This window comes from Mangifera indica, chromosome 8 (genome assembly GCF_011075055.1).
Source record: "Mangifera indica cultivar Alphonso chromosome 8, CATAS_Mindica_2.1, whole genome shotgun sequence".
Taxonomy (NCBI): domain Eukaryota; kingdom Viridiplantae; phylum Streptophyta; class Magnoliopsida; order Sapindales; family Anacardiaceae; genus Mangifera; species Mangifera indica.
In genome coordinates, this window is record NC_058144.1 from 17,881,866 (window position 1) to 17,896,326 (window position 14,461).

General features: G+C 33.1%; 1 protein-coding gene across 1 annotated transcript; it reads left to right on the top strand.

Annotated features, from left to right (window-relative positions):
• The first annotated feature begins 582 nt into the window (after positions 1–582).
• LOC123222629 (poly(A)-specific ribonuclease PARN-like) lies at positions 583–3,829 on the top strand. Its single transcript, XM_044645492.1, has 7 exons — positions 583–1,082; positions 1,739–1,936; positions 2,023–2,135; positions 2,283–2,399; positions 2,472–2,586; positions 2,686–2,895; positions 3,003–3,829. The coding sequence occupies exons 1-7, from the start codon at positions 620–622 to the stop codon at positions 3,650–3,652; spliced, it is 1,866 nt and encodes a 621-aa protein (XP_044501427.1). The 5' UTR covers positions 583–619; the 3' UTR covers positions 3,653–3,829.
• Positions 3,830–14,461: the final 10,632 nt, after the last annotated feature.

Sequence of the window (14,461 nt, forward strand, 5' to 3'; positions counted from 1 at the left end):
GTGCACAAGGCAAATAGGTAGTAGACATCTAGGATGCCAATTGCTTTCACAAGGGCATCAAATGTGTCAAGTTCAACGAAGATTGTAGTCATCTAAGATGACATTGCCAATGTATTTGCGCATGCGGGTGTCAAAAAAAGACGATTAGGCATAGGAGGATGTCGAAAAACATCCAATATTAACCACATAGTGACTTAGTGATGAAACATAATAGTTATGAGATATGTTTGGGTGTAAGGTTCTAAAAGGTCACCTATTTACAAAGTAGTTTTCACTCACATGTTCCTTTCTATTAGTTTACAAGTAGAAGAGAGTAACGAGACATGCCACCTAGAGCTATTATTTTTAGATGGTTCATATGAAAAAAGTAAAAAAAAAAAAACTAAACAGCTACTAGCCTGACCAGTAGCTTTGTTGTTCCGAACTTGTTTTCTAGTTTTTAATTATTTTTTTATAGTATTGAATTGCGCTAAAAAAGGGGATTTAGGCCGGGCTTGCCATGCCTAATTTCGAAAGAAAGTTAAAAGGCTAGTTAAAATGGGCCACTGGGTTATACCCCGTCAGCCCATATATCTACGCCATATGAGAAGGCTCACCCAATGTGACTCAAAACACAAAAATGGTGGCCACGACTCGGCTTCTCTCACAGAAACGCTTCTTCTCCGCCAAAACCCTCCACAGAAACCACCTTCAATGGCCCGTAAAACAAATCACAAAGTCAAACTACAACGACTCTCTCGAAGAAATTAAACACCACATTTCCACCTCCCACTTCGTAGCCATCTCCTTACAAAACACCGGCTCCTTTTCCTCGCCATGGCACCGCCTATCCGCCTTCGACACACTGCACACGGCTTACTCCAAAGCTAAGTTTGCAGCCGAACGGTTTCAGATATTTCAGTTCGCCGTCTGCCCCTTCAAGATTGAAGCTTGCAAAATCATTGCCCGTCCGTACAACTTTCATTTGTTCCCCAGAGATGAACTCAAGCTGGGAATGCCTTCTTATAGTTTCACATGTCAAACTTCGTCTTTGAATTCCATGGCGAAAGAGGGTTTTGATTTTAATGCTTGTATATATGAGGGTAAGATTAGAGCTTTCATTTCTAGAGATACCCGGTTGATAGTTTTTTTGTTCTTAAAAGTGATTCTTGACAAAGTTGACTTGTTAAGTGCTTTGTTGTTGGAAGTTAGTGGGCTTTAGGAAGAAATTTTTTGCTTTGTAAAAGTCATTGTCGGTTTAAATTTTTTATTTAAGAGATGCTTAGTTGAGCATTCTTGTATAGAAGTGGATTTTGTTGATGTTGTTTGGTTAAGTGCTTAGTATTAGAAGTTTGTTTGGTTAACTGCTTAGTGTTATAAACTTGTTTGTTTAGGTGCTTAGTGTTAGAAGCTTTGAACTTACCTTGCATTAATGATGGTAAGTTTAATTCTTTGTTTTTGAGAGAGGCCTGGTTGAGCATTATTGTCAAGAAGTGATTTTTGCTAATGTTGCTTTATGAAACTTTTTATTGTTTGAAGCTGGTGAATATGGCTACTTGGCTTGAGGTTTTTTGTTTTTTTCTTTTGCAGATCTTAATATATAATCAGTGATGAAAAGTTTGCATTTGCATCATTCTTATTGTGTGTGATTGATGATTCAAGATTTACTGTTTCAGTGTTTATACTGGTTTTGGGTACTATGGTGCTTTCTTTCTTTTTCCTTTTTCTTTTTAATGTTTCTCCTTTTATTTGTAAATAGGGATATCATACTTATCAAGAGAACAAGAATCTTCAGCTAAGCTTCGGAGGGGGAATCCAATTATTGTTGATCAGGAGAAATCTTCTTTTGCTGCTACACCTGCCCCAGCTGTCGCTGATACAATTTTTGTTGAAAGGATTAGATCTCGTGTTAAGCATTGGAAAAATGCACATACAGACTCGAGTTTTAAGACAGATGGTAAATCATAATTTATTGAAAATTTTAAGTCATTTTATAAATTTATTTGAATTCTATTTTTAAGTGGGTTAACTTTTCATTTGTAGAGGCTTTAGTGAGATCCCTGAGAAATATTATCTTAGGGACCGAACAGCATGGATCTAGACCATGCACTACTATTGACGTTTGTAGTGAACGCCAAGTCCAACTAGTACTAAAGGTAGATTGGTATAACAAACTTTTGAATCCTTAAATTTTGGTAATTCTAATAGTTTTTCCTTCCATCATGCTTAGATAACTAAATAAAGAGTTCTATGCAACTTTCCTCTGTCGGTGATATCTTAAAAAATTTCTGGGTTGGCCACAGATGTTGGAAGAGTTCTCTGATGACCTTGTTCCTCTGTTAATCCCTGCAAAGAGTGGAGGAACCCAAGCTATTCGTGCTGTTTTGACTAGTTCTAAAGAGGACAGGGATCTTTTAAAGGTAACAAAATAAATCTTGGTGATAATGTCTGGTCAAGTGCTGTTCATAATGTTTAATTGGTTTTGCTAACAGAGGGAGCTTCATGATCTTGAAGTGGAACAAGATAAGAAAGTCCGTGGATTCCGAGAGGTGATCGATTTGATTTCTGCTTCACAGAAACCTGTTGTCTCCCACAATTCCCTTAATGGTTTATCTCTATATAAAAGAAATGCTTGTTTATTTAGATTATAATACCATTGATTTCTTTTTGTTAAGATCTGACATCTATTCAATTATTTGCTCACAGATTTCGTATTTATTCATTCAAAATTTCTGGCTCCCTTGCCTCCTAATGTGGTTGAATTTCTGTCTTCCTTGCACGTGGCTTTCCCCCAAGTGCTTGATGTCAGCCATCTCATGATGGATATTGGTCCTGCAATAACCAGTATATCTGCAAATACATCGTATCTAAAGAAAAGATTCTTTGCACCCATGGATGTGGAATTTCCACACCAAGGTTGGTTGTTATCTACTTCTTGAAGCAGCATATTCATGCTAGCACATAAAAAGGTTATTTGTTACTATATGACCTGACTTCTTTGCATTGTTTTCTACATTTACCAGCTACTGAAAATGAAAGCAAGATTCATGGACATAATGTGTTGAAAATTTGTCATTTGTTTGGGAGGCTATGTTCTGTGCTGAAGCTCATTCCTACTTCTAGTCAATCCGGCAACCATCATCTGGCTTCAACTCTTGATGGATTCACAAACATCTTCAATCTTAACTCTGATAGTTGTCAAGAACCAACTGATGAGGACATCAGAGTTTGGACCAACAACACACAGAAAGTAAGGTGCAAGGATGTGGCTTTCCTATGGGGATTTCGCAAGAGGATGTCTGCCAGAATGCTGAAAACCATTCTCCAAGGGTCCCATGAAGTTTTTACCGAAGAATTTGATGTCAAATTGGTGGACAGAAGTTGTGCCATGGTGGTATTTTGGCAACCCAGTTTTTGTGAAATTTTTGTGGATATAATGAACAGTGAAAATATTTGTGGAGCTTTGAAGGAAATGGTTTCGGAAGGACTAAAAGCAACAGGATATCAGACTTATAAAAGGGTTTGCAGCTCAGGTTTGTGGGAGGCAGAATTGGCTGATGCCTTGGACAAAGCTTTGGCTCTTCCTGACACCAATTTTGAAGCTGATAATGAAACAAATACATCAGAAATTTATTGGTCCAAGGAATTAAAGATTAACTTGGATGATCTCTGAGTCTTAGGTTATAGAACAATCTTCCTTTGTATACTTGACTTGAGATTGTGCTGAGTAGTAATGAAACTATGTATTGTACATATAATTATGAGATATATCATTATAGGTTTGAGCAATGAAGATTTTGTATTACCTACAAATCTTCTGCCTATGAATAATGCAATTAAGTTTTTCACATTCTTTTGACTTGTGGCACCAATAAATTCTATGGTTAAGATTAATTGTTACTAGGTTTTTTTTTTTCCCCACTTTTTATCTTCCCTTGATAACAAAAAGTAAAAACCGATTTTCTTCCAGCAAAATCTATTATCTAATATTTTTTTTATTGTTTTCACCCATGTTATTCTTTTTTATTGTTTTCAACAATAAGAATATAATTATATTTACATGTTATATATGATTAAATGATTTTTCAATTAATAATAATGTAAATAATATTACTTATATCACATTAATATTTTTTTCTTCTTTTTGGTATTCGCTATGTTTAATTTGTGATTCATGATTGAAAACCATACTAATTACTTTAGTAAATTCATATATAGTGTTTTTATGTTTGACGTTTGTTGGTGCAATTGATCATCATCAACTAATGCACTTAATTTGGAACTTTTCATACGATAGACTATAATGACAGTGATTAGAATATGAAAAGATTTGAGTAAGTTTTCTATATGTATGTAAGAATGTTTAAGAAAATGAATTGAGACAACGTCCGTTCATTGTATTCTACGAATATAGGACAAATTTTGTAGTTTCAAAACTTTTTCCCAATTCCAAAGACGAACCAAAGTTCGTGCAAATACCCAAGCTATCCATAAAGCCCTAGTAGCTTCACATGACCAGTTTCAATCTTTGTTTCATCCATTCTTCAATTGTATACCAAAGCGTTGTGACTGGACTACGTTGGACTAGTGTCAAGCCATACCAATCCTTGCACAAAATGATTTGATGACCTTAAGTCTAAGGATTACATGTGTCTTTGTTCACTAAGAGGATATATTTCATAGACATTAGAGCAACTGTCTATATGAAATCCTTTTGGCGGGTCAATCCGATGAACATGTCTACAATGTACACTTATGTTTTGCACCAAGCTATCAATAAATAACTTTGATATGTGAGAACTATTATCATCTTTCGTTGAGGTCATTCAACACTATGATAACTTTATCGGTATTATTCGTGCCCTTTGTCATAGTAATATTAGAGTTACGAACGTTTTAACAATAACCACCTAATATGCATATAAGGTTCTCACAATAAGGAATCGAGCACCGATCCCCTCATCATGGTTCAACCAATCTTAGAACATTTGTTTAAGCATATATTAATATGTTTTATAGACAAATAATGTCACAATAAATTACAAATATGACTTTTGTCAATGAACTTGTATCATCATGGGAATTGACTCTAGGGCACCAACCTTAACAATATATGCATGACTATCATGTAAATAGAGAATTTTACAAGGTGTCATGCAACAATTAAGAATTTGTTAATTAAGTCCACTAATATAAAAAGGCAAAGTTAGTTCATTTTTTTTATATGTGAACTCATTTTGCTAAAACCAACTCTCTCATCTCACTTCTCTCTATAAGTTTCATCCAAGAGCAATTTTAAGTTTGGTTTGGTGTAACTTTTTACAGGTTTTGCATTTGGGAAGCTTTGCTCCATCATCTACTTTGAATAAACTAGCTTGGAGAAGGTATAAATTCTAACTTTTTTCATGGTTTATTGAATTGATTCTTGCTTTTATCATGCATGCATGTCCATTTTCATCATCATCTTAACCTCTTATTTATAAATGGAATTAGAGCCATTTTTGGCTCCTTGTATGTTTGATTTTAAGCTAAAGTTATGTTTTTTTATACATAATAGTATGTGTAGCTAACATGTGTAGCGTTTTTAGAGCGCTAATAACTGGCTGCGCAACCGAATTTAAAAATTTTAAATTAAAACAATCTTAGAAACTCTAGCCAAGATACCCATTTTAAATATAAAATTCATGAAACATGCAAAACACTTATAAGGTGTTTAAGATTTATACCTAGGTTAATGGCTCTTTCAACCTTCACGTGGCTAGAAAAAGTACACTATCAAACTCTCATGAGGTGGTGTCTTAGTATCCACACGGAGCACGAATACAAAAAAGGAAATCTAGGTAAAGAGGCCGCTAAGGCTGTTTGGCTGGATGACATGTTCATGAAAGGAGAGAAAAAAGACAAAATGAGTAGGGTTTTTCTGTGTTCCCAATATTCTATGTATTTTATGAAAGCACACCTAAATATATATATATGAGAAGAGTTCGTGCACAACTAGAATAAATCAACATGTGTCGGCTAGCTCAAAGGTCTTACATGCCAACATGTGCCTTTTTACTTGATATCGGCTGGCACCATGGATGTGCATGGTCGGTACCTCCCACCTAAATTCCATAACCAATATTCTTTATGCATGGTTGTGCACATGGTCAATGCACAGTCAAGCTAGGCCTTTCAACCCTTTCAAGCAATCCCAATCTATTCGCAGTCTTTCTTTCATCCTTAAACACTAGGATTGCCATCAAACAATCCATACTTCTGAGTTCAATTTAACAACTTTATGTGTATGACCCATAAGTTCTCTATCAAGCTGGTAGTGTCTGGATTTAGGTCAAATCTAAACATAAACTAAAATTAGCCTCGAGCAAAGCATCATGGCCACACAGACGATAGAGTGTTAACATACATTTCTTAAACTTTTATAACGTTACAGTTACGTGTAATTCAGTCATTTCTTTAATCAATATCTCTCAAGGCTAAGAAATAAAAGTGTGTTTATTTCAGTGGTTCCTCAATATGAACTAATACACATCAATGACTAACATGGATTAGGCTACAACCTTATCCAACTGTGGCCACAAATTCAAGTAGTCATAGATATCATTCAGTATTCTCATATGAGATATCTTCTTCTGTTCTCCAAAGTGATGAATCATTTATCAATCCATTATAGCGTCCATGTATCTCATAATATGGCTGATTACTAACTTTATAGTTACCCTAATTAAAGTGGCATGTTACAGAGTATCAAATCATACCAATCTTTATATAAGACAGTCTGGCAATATCAGGTTAAAGGATCACATGCACTTGTGATGTTTAGAGGATTTATTTCATAGACATTAGAGCAACCATTCATGTAAATATCTTTTGGTCAGGTTAGTTCAATGAACACATCTACAATGTGCACTCATGTGTTATATTAAGTTGTCTACAACAACTTTGATACGTGAGAATTATCGCCACTTTTGGTAAGGTTACTCAACACTGTGATAATCCCATCATCATTGCATATGTCCTTATTCATTGTAACGTTGAGATTATAGATGTTTCTAAAATGACCACTCAATGTGCACGTTAGGTTCTCATAATCGGTCATCTAATCCCCTCTTCAAAGTTCACCATTCTAAAGACATGTTATTTGTACGATCATATAAACAAACACATATGAATTGAATAATAGTAAATCCTTTTATTAATGATTAATATAAAATTACATCCACAAATGTCAAATATGATTGGCTCTAAGACACTTACCCTAACAATCTCTTATTGCACTGTAGTCAGTCAGTCATATATGTAATGTTGAATTTGGCTACATATTTATCATGCTTCAGCTATGACAAAGGTTTTGTTAGTGAGTTAGTCAAATTGTCATCTATATCAATCCTTGTTATTTGTATGTCACCTTGTTGAACAATCTCACGAATCAAGTGATATTATCTTAATATGTGCTTGGACCTTTGATGAGACCGCGACTACTTTGCCTGAACAATCTCTTTATTGTTGTTGTAATGGAGTTCAGTTAGCTTAACAATACTCAAGACCACTCTAAGTTCAGTTACAATCTTCTTGATTAATATAGTCTTTTTTATCACTTCAGAGATGACAATGTACTTGAACTTTATTTAGAATCAGCCACTATACTTTGTTTGAAGCTTTTCTAGCAAACTACAACATTGTTTAAATAAAACAAAAACCTTGATTGAGATTTGTAATCATCTCAATCAATTGGGAAACTATAGTCACTATAACCTCTAATAGTGAGTTCAAATTCCCCTTTATAAACCAAGAACTCATCTTTAGTCCTTCTCAAGTATTTTATGATATTCTTAACAACCATCCAATGTTTTTCATCTAGATCAGGTGATATATGCTACAAGCACTTAAGGCATATAAGATATTAATCCTTGTGCATAGCATAATGTACATCATTGATTCTATAACTGAGGCATATGAGATCTTACTAATCTTACCTCTCTCAGATTGTGTGCTTGAATACATATCTTTTAATAGAAATCCTTTCTTAGATTCTTCCATATATAATATAGTCAATACCTTGTCTATGTGCATGCTTTGACTTAGGCCCAACAATCTACTTTCTCTATCTTAGTAAATTTTAATCCAAAAATATAGGTTGTCTCTCTTAAGTCTTTCATAGAGCAACTCTTAGATAACTAAATCTTTAATGATTGCAAGTTCGGTATGCATTTCCAATAATAAAGACATCATCAACATACAATATCAGAAATGTGATCATACTCCCATTGTCCTTTTTATGCACACATGGTTCATCTTCTTTTTTGATAAATCCAAATTCTCAAATGACCTCATCAAAATGAATATTCTAGCTCCTCAAAGCATATTTAAGTTTATAAATAGACTTTTACGGCTTGCAAACTTTTGTCTGTCCAGCAAGAACAAAACTATCAAGTTACACTATATAGATGTCCTCTATAAGGTTATCATTCAAGAATGCAACCTTGACATTCATCTAAAAGATTTCATAGTTATAATACACAGTTGTAGCAAGTATAATCCAAATAGGTTTAAGCATAACAATTGACAAAAAATGTTTCATCATAGTCAATATCATACCTCTTAGTAAAACCTTTGGCAACCAATTATGTTTTATAAGTATGCATGTTACCTTCCATGTTGTTTTTCTTTTTGATAACCTATTTGCACCCTATGAGTTTTACCCTTTTAAGTGCATCCACTAGAGTCTATACTTGGTTTTGGTACATAGAGTCTATTTCATATTTTATGGCATCCAACCATTTGTTTTATTATGGACTCAAAACAACCTCGTCATAGGTCTTAGGTTCATCATCGTGGATGACCAGTACGTCACGATACTAGTCAAGAGGAAACCAAATCTTTTTGGCTTATGTAGACCTGCGTAGCTCTTATGTGTGTTGAGGTTATTCCACTTAAGATGAAGGAACTTCCTTATCATAATCAACCATCTAAGCTGACATATCGTCTAGTCTAACATATGTGATAACTTAGTATAGGAACTTCATCGAGTTCCACCCTCATCTTACTGGTTTCCTTGAGAATAAATTCTTTCTTAAAGAACACACCGATGCAAGTAACAAAGACTTTTTTCTCCTCTAGGTGGTAGAAACGATATCCCTTAATAACCATTAGGTACCCTACAAAGAAACACTTTTCAAACTTAGTACTCAGCCTGTTCGAAGTCAATTTCTTAACATACGCTTTATAGTCCCAAATCCATAAGTAATCTAGATTGGGTTTTCACCCAATCCACAACTCATATAGAGTTTTATCCACAAATTTAGATATGACATGGTTTAATGTGTAAGCAACAATTTCTAGGGCATAACCCTAAAAAGACATGGGTAGATCGGTAAAACTAATCATGGACTTGACTATTTCCATTAAAGTCTTATTCCTCTGTTCAAACACATCATTATATTGTGGTGTATCAGAAAGAGTGAGTTGAGATGCTATCCCATTTTCCTTCAAGTAGTCTCTAAATTCAGCACTTAGGTATTCACCTTCTTGATTATTTCAAAGGACTTTAATTTGTTTCCTAAGTTACTTTTCTACTTCGTTTTTGAATTCTTTGAATTTATCAAAGTATGCAAACTTGTGTTTCATAAAAAACATATAGTCATATCTATTGAAGACATTAGTAAATGTGACGAAGTAGGCTTCCCCATATATGTTATGCACTATCATGGGTTCACACACATCTATGTGTATAATCCCTAATAGTTTAGTCACCCTTTCACTATGTCCAATAAAAGGTGTTTTGGCCATCCTACCCAATATGTACGATTTGCATTCATCATATGGTTGGAAGTCAAATGATTGCAAATCCTTTGTTCAAGAAGTCTTAATATACGTTTCGATGCTATATGGACTAGCTTGTAATGCCACATATATGTGGTATTCGGTTTATTTGATTTTAATCGTTTATTATTTTGCATATTAAGAATTTCATTATCCAATTTTAAAATATATAAACCATTTTGCAATTAAGCTATTCCATAAAAGAATATTATTTAAGCTGATTGTTATAATACCTTCAATAATAAAAAATAAATATCCCTCTTTGTCCAAACAGATGAAGCCAAACAGATGAATAGGGAACATAATAATAATTTCTTAATTCTAAAACTAGCTTAGTGGGCAACCTAAGATACTAAATTCCTATTGCTAATGCAACAACACATAGTCCATTTCCAACATATAGGTTAACTTTTCATTTAGCAAGTAGTCTACTCTACCATAGTTCCTGCATATTAGAATAAATATGAGAATCACATCATGTGTTTACAACCCAAGATGAATAAGAAGAATAGTTTTTCTTAATGACAAACATACTTGAAGTAGAGGCTTCAGTTGTCTTCTTCTTCTTGTTCCGTAGAAAGACCTTGCAATATTTTTCTAATGACCTACCTTGCCATAATAGAAATAGATAACTTTTCCCTTCCTCACACCACTTATAGGTTGAGTAACAGTATCAGGTTGCTTCTTCGCTTTGGGTTTAGGCTTAGGTTTGACCTTGCCTTAGCCTTTGGCCTTGACTTTTGATATTTGGGCTTCAACCATAAGCACATTAGTCAAAGCTACCTTTTGTACTTCTTGTTCAACCTGCCTAAGCATATACAATACCTCTTTAAAGATTTTCTTCTTTTTTATTAGGTTAAAATTCAAAATGAAATTAGCTCACGATTTAGAGAGAGATTTTAACACCAGATCAATGGCAAACTCATTGTCCATGATGAACCTCAAGCTCGCCAACCACTTAATGTAGCTAATCATCTTGACCACATGAGGGCCAATTTGTCCTCTCTCAGAGAGTTTGCAATCAAACAATACACTTGATATCTTCTATCGTTCAACCCTCACAATCGTGTTATTTAACTCTCAAAGGTGTGCAAATATGGATATGTTGAATAACATGCATATAATTTTTGAAATGTTGAAATTAAAAGTTTGGTTTAAATAATTTGGGTTAAACATACTAAATGTGTAGGCTTTAATGTTGATTAAAGCGATTTTGGGTGAAGAATAAAATATATGTAACTAATGTAATTGCATTTGCACGGAATATTAGTGCATGGTGAAATAGACTTTAGGTCATATGATGAATGGTATGAGATGCATCTGTGTTATGAAAAATAATGCATGATTTAATTTAATGGTGATTAAATGATAAATTATACATATATGTCAACTTGCATTTAATGGTGATTAAATATAAGGATTGATTTAACGTTGACATAAGGTTAAATATATTAATATAATATAAATTAGGAATGTAAAATGTTGTATGTACCCTTATTCAATCGTGGACTAAATATGGGTAATTGTTGCGTAAGAAAAATATTGTGAATATTTGCACTATATGCATTGTGCTATTTATTTTTAAGTCCTTGAATCAGTGTAGTTTATATTGAATTTTTTATTGATTAGATCAATTGCATGTTTAATATTTATTTATATTATGAATGAGTTCATGATAGTTAGTAGATATTAATTTAGTTGATGGATAAATGCATATTAGGGATGATCATGAGTGTAATTTGTAATTTTACAAAACCAAAGTACTTAGAATGTAATGTTCTTTTATTAAAAGAGGCATGTAATAATTAATTTTTGCTTATTTTATTTTATCGAACCTGTATGCCTAAGATTCAAATGTAATGGCATCGGTTGGACAAGGACTTAAGCAAAATCCAGATGGTGATCCAATCAAAGATATAGGCCTAGATGAACAATTCGCCTTTATGATGTATTTTCGAAAACCCCATGATCATCCCACCAAGTTTATTATTATGTATATATGTGATGTATGATTTCTATTATGTGAGGTATCTGAAGCTATCGACAATAAATACGAATCAAGTCTTTTATAGGGATATAAAAGGAAATGGTTTCCTACTGATTGAAGATAGTTGACTAAGATTTCTATTATATGAAGTTAATCAAATTTAATAAGAATTTGATTCCCCACTAAAAATTTAATCTGACGAAAATTTTAGGATCTTGTCTAGGAGATGGCAATAATTGAATAAAATTGTGGGAGTTAATATGATTATGCATTAAAATGTTTAAATTTATGTGAGACACCAATAAAACTATAAATTTCTGTGTAGTTTCTCTATTTTTGTGATCATTGAAAATGGCCAATAATGGCTTATTATGCATTCTGGATAATAATATTTTAAGTGAACCAAACTTTAAGGATTGGTTCAGAAATTTGTGAATCGTTCTCAGTTTTGAAAAATTTGGATATATATTGGAAGCATCATTTCCTATTGACTTGGCTCTAGACACAACAGAACATGAAAAAGAAGTTTTCAAGACTTGTCAAGAGGATAATCTGATAACTCGAAGCTATATGTTGGCTTCAATAAACAAAGTGCTTCAGATGAAACACGAAAACATGTAAAATGCATACGATAGCCTTGTCACCTTGCAAGAATTATATGGTAAGAATTCATGAGTCATTGAGTACAAATTGTGTTCAACTCTTTTTGGGATGAGACTGAAGGAAGGAATGCTTTGGATGATCATATCATAAAGATGATAAACATCCTAGCGCAGTTAGATTATATGGAGTTGTTATGCCTGACAAACTCAAAGTGAATTTGATTTTACAATCCCTTTCGAATAGTTATCGTAATGAATTACAATCTCAACAAGATCAAGCATACATTTTCAAGAGTTCTATATATAGGGAAAGAGGCGTAGGGAAATTCATGTTGCTTTTTCTAGTGGGACGAAAAAAAAGCAAAAGAAACCTTAAAAGGGTCTAAAAGTTGGACTAAAGAAGAAAAACTTTAGGAAAGTTGAAGCCAATGTGAAAAAGGCCAAAACCGAGGGGTAGTATTTCCATTACAAGAAGGATAGACACTGGAAAAGGAATTGTCCTCTTTATCAGCAAAGCCTGAAGGAAAATAAAGTCGGTATATTTCCTTCATTTGTAATATAATTTGAATTAATAGTTAATTCAAATGATCATTCGTGGATATTAGATTCAACAACTACATGTAACCTCTCCTAACCAATAGGTGTGTTATAGAAAATGACAAGAGTTTCCCTATTTTAGAGGGTCCGGGAATTTTTTTTTATTATGCCCTGTAACACTCCTGATTAGCAATTCACACAAACCAATCCTACCAACCGACTAGATTTTCATCAACTTAATCATAATTAACAAAATAAATACTTAATAGTAACCATCATAAAAATTACCACCCATAGAAACTTTATAACCAATTTCAACGACTAGCCATATATATATATATATACACGCAATCACATATATCCATTAATAAGAAAGATATATATACTCTCATGAGTATAAACAATCCATCAAATAGAGGTATAGCCACATCAATACAATAACTATATATATACATATAAGAACCAAAATGTGTATATATATATATATATATATATATATATACGTATGCACCTGTATACGTCAAGGTGATATATATATATATACACATAAAGTCACATATACATATATATATGCACATAGACACCAAAAAAACATATAAATCGATAAAAATATGGTGCCCTCCTCCCATAGCTTCATGTCTCACTAGTGCTCCCTGGGAACCTTTGCTGCAACTCTTTACCTGTAAAATATTAAATTAAATGGAGTGAGCGACCATGGCTCAGTAAGAAAATCATACTCAATACTTAAAGCATTTCATACCAGTACTAATCTTTTCCATACTCAGCGTGTCTGGGCTATTCACATACAAAATAATTGACACGGAACACACATTAAACACATATCAAAATTCTCTTCTTTCACATATTTATTCATTTCTTTACTATACAAATATGATTCACTCGTTATGATTTAAGCATGTATGAATGTCATGACTTTTCTATTTTCTGATCGTATATCTTTCTCAACTCTTTATCAGCCACATAGGCTTACATACATGGTTCTAATGCAAATGACTTTCATAAAATATTTGCTAATTTTTTCTTTTGTTGTCAAATATTTTCATTGATCGGTTTAGAATACATAAGACAGTACTCGCAATCACCATATAAGGTATAATCCTCTCTTACACACATATTTCTCTATTTTTTTTCTTTGTTGTCCACACAGTATAACTGATATCTTTCTTTGCTGTCCATACAGTACAACCAATATCTTTTTTTGTTATCTACACAATACAAATGATATATTTCTTTACTGTTCACACAGTACAACTCGCGTGTAATGATTTTAAGCATACTTTCTGCTTTCCTGTGTCATATGAGTCATTAATAAAACCAAAAACACTTATTTTCCATTTTTCGAAAACATGCATAACTTAGAAAATGTTTTTCCTCTTTCTTTATTTTTCTAAAATCATGCATATGCTATGATTCCTCATGCATACATGTATAACCATAAGATGAAATATGCCCCTTTAATGTTTTTCCTTATTCTTTTCAAGCCTTATCGAGCATCAGATTATTTTCTCATGCA

Coding starts and splice junctions, on each gene's coding strand:
- LOC123222629 (XM_044645492.1), top strand. CDS start 620: ATGGTGGCCACGACTCGGCTTCTCTCACAGAAACGCTTCTTCTCCGCC. Junction 1,083..1,738: donor TAATGCTTGTATATATGAGG/GTAAGATTAGAG, acceptor ATTTGTAAATAG/GGATATCATACTTATCAAGA. Junction 1,937..2,022: donor CTCGAGTTTTAAGACAGATG/GTAAATCATAAT, acceptor TTTCATTTGTAG/AGGCTTTAGTGAGATCCCTG.